Source organism: Leucopleurus acutus (assembly GCF_964270905.1).
Source record: "Leucopleurus acutus genome assembly, chromosome: 14".
In the NCBI taxonomy this organism is placed as follows: domain Eukaryota; kingdom Metazoa; phylum Chordata; class Mammalia; order Artiodactyla; family Delphinidae; genus Leucopleurus; species Leucopleurus acutus.
This window is the reverse complement of record NC_139156.1, coordinates 8927806-8931276: the sequence shown is the minus strand read 5'-3', so window position 1 is coordinate 8931276 and position 3471 is coordinate 8927806. Positions and strand designations below refer to the sequence as shown.

Sequence of the window (3471 nt, the reverse complement as noted above, 5' to 3'; positions counted from 1 at the left end):
GCCAAAGCGCCAAAATCCAAGGGAAGGCGAGGAGGGGGCAGTGGCGGAGGCGGCTGCGGGACCCGGGCTCGGCTGCGCCTTCGCCTGCCTAATCCCATTTGCCATTGTACGCGCCCAATCGCCGTATACTCCCCGCATTTAACTTGGATGACATTTTGATTTCATCATTAGCATCCGGCGCCGGATTGACGCAGCCCCAAGCCGGGGACTGCTCTAGCCGCCTCCTCCCCGGGAGCTGCAGCCGCCGCCTAGCCGCCTCGCTCCCTCGGTGCCGCTACGGGGCCGCTCCCCGCCCCTCAGCACCCCTCCCCCATGCGAGCCAGCCCCGGCCGGGTCCTCACCCCGCCCTCCTGCCGTTGGATTTGCGCCCGGGGCGGCCCCCGACTTTGCGCCCCGTAGTTGAGTTCCGTTTATGGTCTGATTTCCGGCGCCCGTCTGCTCGCCCGGCCGCCTGCCTGTCCCGTTCCCTCCCTCCCGGGGACCCGGAGGAGAGGGGACAATGCCGGAGCCCGGGCCGGACGCCCCCGGCACCGCTAGCGCGCAGCCCCCGCCGCCGCCGCCCCCGCCTCCCGCGCCCAAGGAGTCCCCATTCTCCATCAAGAACCTGCTCAACGGAGACCACCACCGGCCGCCCCCTAAGCCGCAGCCGCCCCCACGGACGCTCTTCGCTCCGGCCTCGGCCGCCGCCGCCGCCGCCGCCGCCGCTGCCGCTGCGGCCAAGGGGGCCCTGGAGGGCGCCGCGGGCTTCGCGCTCTCGCAGGTGGGCGACCTGGCTTTCCCCCGCTTTGAGATCCCGGCGCAGAGGTTTGCCCTGCCCGCGCACTACCTGGAGCGCTCCCCGGCCTGGTGGTACCCCTACACCCTGACCCCCGCCGGCGGCCACCTCCCACGACCTGAAGGTACCGACCTCTCTTTGAACTTTCGTTGTCCTCCCTGCGCGCCTGTCCCAGTCCGGTCCGCGCTGCCTTCCACCGCAGCCCTGGGACCCCCGCACCCTCAAACGCGCTGTTTGGCCGGCTTCCTCCGTCCCCTGGCTTGCAACTCCTGCCCGCGCGCTCTGTTGCGCTGCTAGGGAATCCAATCCCACTTGGTGAGAAAAGAAATGGAGTTGGAGTCCGGGGCGCGGCGCTTCCCGGGAAAGTGGCCTCGGGCATGAATGGGGAGGCTTCAGGTGGTTGGGACTGGGGACCTGGCCTGGATGGAGTGAATCTCCGCGGGCCCCCGGCGAGGGAACTGAGGGAAAGAAAGGAACCGGCCGTGCTGCCCACTCCGGGTCTCCCTAGCCTCTCCTCGGGAGAAGGTTGGATGCCAGGATGTGGCGCCCCTCTTCTGGCCCAGCCGGGAAGGAGGAGGCCCGCGGGAATGGTGAGGCCTCGAGGCCTGGGGCCCAGAGACCGGCGCGGGTTGAGCCTGCCGCTCCCAGGCGCCAGGCCTCGCTGAAGGCTGTGTCCGTGTGCGTGTGTGTGCGTCCGTCTGTCTGTCTCTCTCCAGCCTCGGAGAAGGCCCTGCTACGAGACTCCTCCCCCGCCTCGGGCACCGACCGCGACTCCCCGGAGCCGCTGCTTAAAGCCGACCCGGACCACAAGGAGCTGGACTCCAAGAGCCCGGACGAGATCATTCTGGAGGAGAGCGACTCGGAGGAAGGCAAGAAGGAGGGCGAGGCGGCGCCGGGCGCGGCCGGGGCGAGCGTGGGAGCGGCGGCGGCGACGCCGGGCGCCGAGGACTGGAAGAAGGGCGCGGAGAGCCCGGAGAAGAAGCCCGCGTGCCGCAAGAAGAAGACGCGCACGGTCTTCTCGCGCAGCCAGGTCTTCCAGCTCGAGTCCACCTTCGACATGAAGCGCTACCTGAGCAGCTCGGAGCGCGCCGGCCTGGCCGCGTCGCTGCACCTCACCGAGACGCAGGTCAAGATCTGGTTCCAGAACCGCCGCAACAAGTGGAAGCGGCAGCTGGCAGCCGAGCTGGAGGCGGCCAACCTGAGCCACGCCGCGGCGCAGCGCATCGTACGGGTGCCCATCCTCTATCACGAGAACTCGGCGGCCGAGGGCGCGGCGGCCGCGGCCGCGGGGGCCCCGGTGCCAGTCAGCCAGCCGCTGCTCACCTTCCCGCACCCCGTGTATTACTCTCACCCGGTGGTCTCGTCCGTGCCGCTGCTCCGGCCCGTCTGAGGCCCGAGAGGGGAGGAGGAGGGAGCACCCGGCCCCCTTCCCAGACCCCAGAGGAGACTGGGCCGGGCCGAGGGCGCAGAGACGTCCAGCGGCCTTCGGGAACCGGGGCTTCGGCGCGCGGCTCCGGCCTCCCCTCCCCCAATCGGTAGCGTTTTTGTAAGTATTTGCAATGCATTTTCGTGCAATTCACCCCTAATGGATTTGAGGCGCTTCCCCTCTTACTTTTGGTTTTGGTTTATATTAAGAGAAAGCAGGAAAAATTCAAAATTTCCAGGTCAAATATTTCGGCTGAAAAAGCTTTTGCAAAATGTGCCGCCCTCCCCAACCCCCGCCCCCAGTTTGCCTTGCGCGGTGGCTTTTTGGGTTTTATTTTTATGGAAGGAAAATAAGCGCAAATCCTGAACCCCTCTAATTGATTCATTTTCTATAGAACTATTTTCAGAAGTCGAGAGAGAGAGAGAGAGAGAGAGAGAGAGAGAGAGAGAGAGAGAGAGAGAGAGAAGAGAGAGAGAGGGAGAGAGGGAGGAATTCACGTTGTAGTACTTTTATTTCTGAATTTCTGGGTGTGGTTCTTCCTCTCCACTCCCAATCAGATATTCCCCAGTTTTCAGAACCTGAGCAGCCTCTCATAAGAACCCCGACTCAGGCCACTTTTCTCTCCCCGGCAGAGGTCTGTCGCAATTGACCTCTTCATCTGTCCTTGTTGGGACCGATGAATTCTCTAATTAAGTGTTTAAAGGGCAAAGATGAGGCAGCCCCAAATCAGACTTCTGATTATTGAAACAACTCCACATCTGGCCTGGTGTGGACGGCCTTATTTATTAGCAGCCTATATTTGGGGAATTTCATTTGTTGGTAAATTATTATTAATGTTACCTTTATTACTTTGTTCCCTATTTTGAGAGAATATTTCAATATTAAAAAAACCTTATCTTTTATCCTCTCCACCTACCGTTTTGTTCTGCAGTAACTGTTGTACTTTTGACCTGTGCAATACTGAACAAAATTTCCTGAGAGCCTGCTTCTTCCTCCACGGAGAGAAGCAGACGTCTTCAATGCATAATTCCGGTCATTCGTTTATGAGGAAGAAATTAAGAAGGGGAAAGGGGGGAAGGAAGGAAACAAGGATAGGTAGCAATGCTCAAAGGAGTAAGATAGGCATACCGGAGCGCTTTAAGTGAAGGACAATCAATTTAGGAGAATTTTAACTTATTTGATAAATGTACAGATTTCTTGTAAAGTTCACCCTCAACTCCTCAGGGCTCCTTGCTCTGCCACCCAATCTGTTTTCTTTCTGTCGGCTACA

General features: G+C 61.0%; 1 protein-coding gene across 1 annotated transcript; it reads left to right on the top strand.

Annotated features, from left to right (window-relative positions):
* Positions 1-499: 499 nt before the first annotated feature.
* HMX3 (H6 family homeobox 3) lies at positions 500-2165 on the top strand (the record flags this gene model as incomplete). Its single annotated transcript, XM_082853856.1, has 2 exons — positions 500-899; positions 1492-2165. The coding sequence occupies 2 exons, from the start codon at positions 500-502 to the stop codon at positions 2163-2165; spliced, it is 1074 nt and encodes a 357-aa protein (XP_082709982.1).
* Between the last annotated feature and the right edge of the window lie 1306 nt (positions 2166-3471).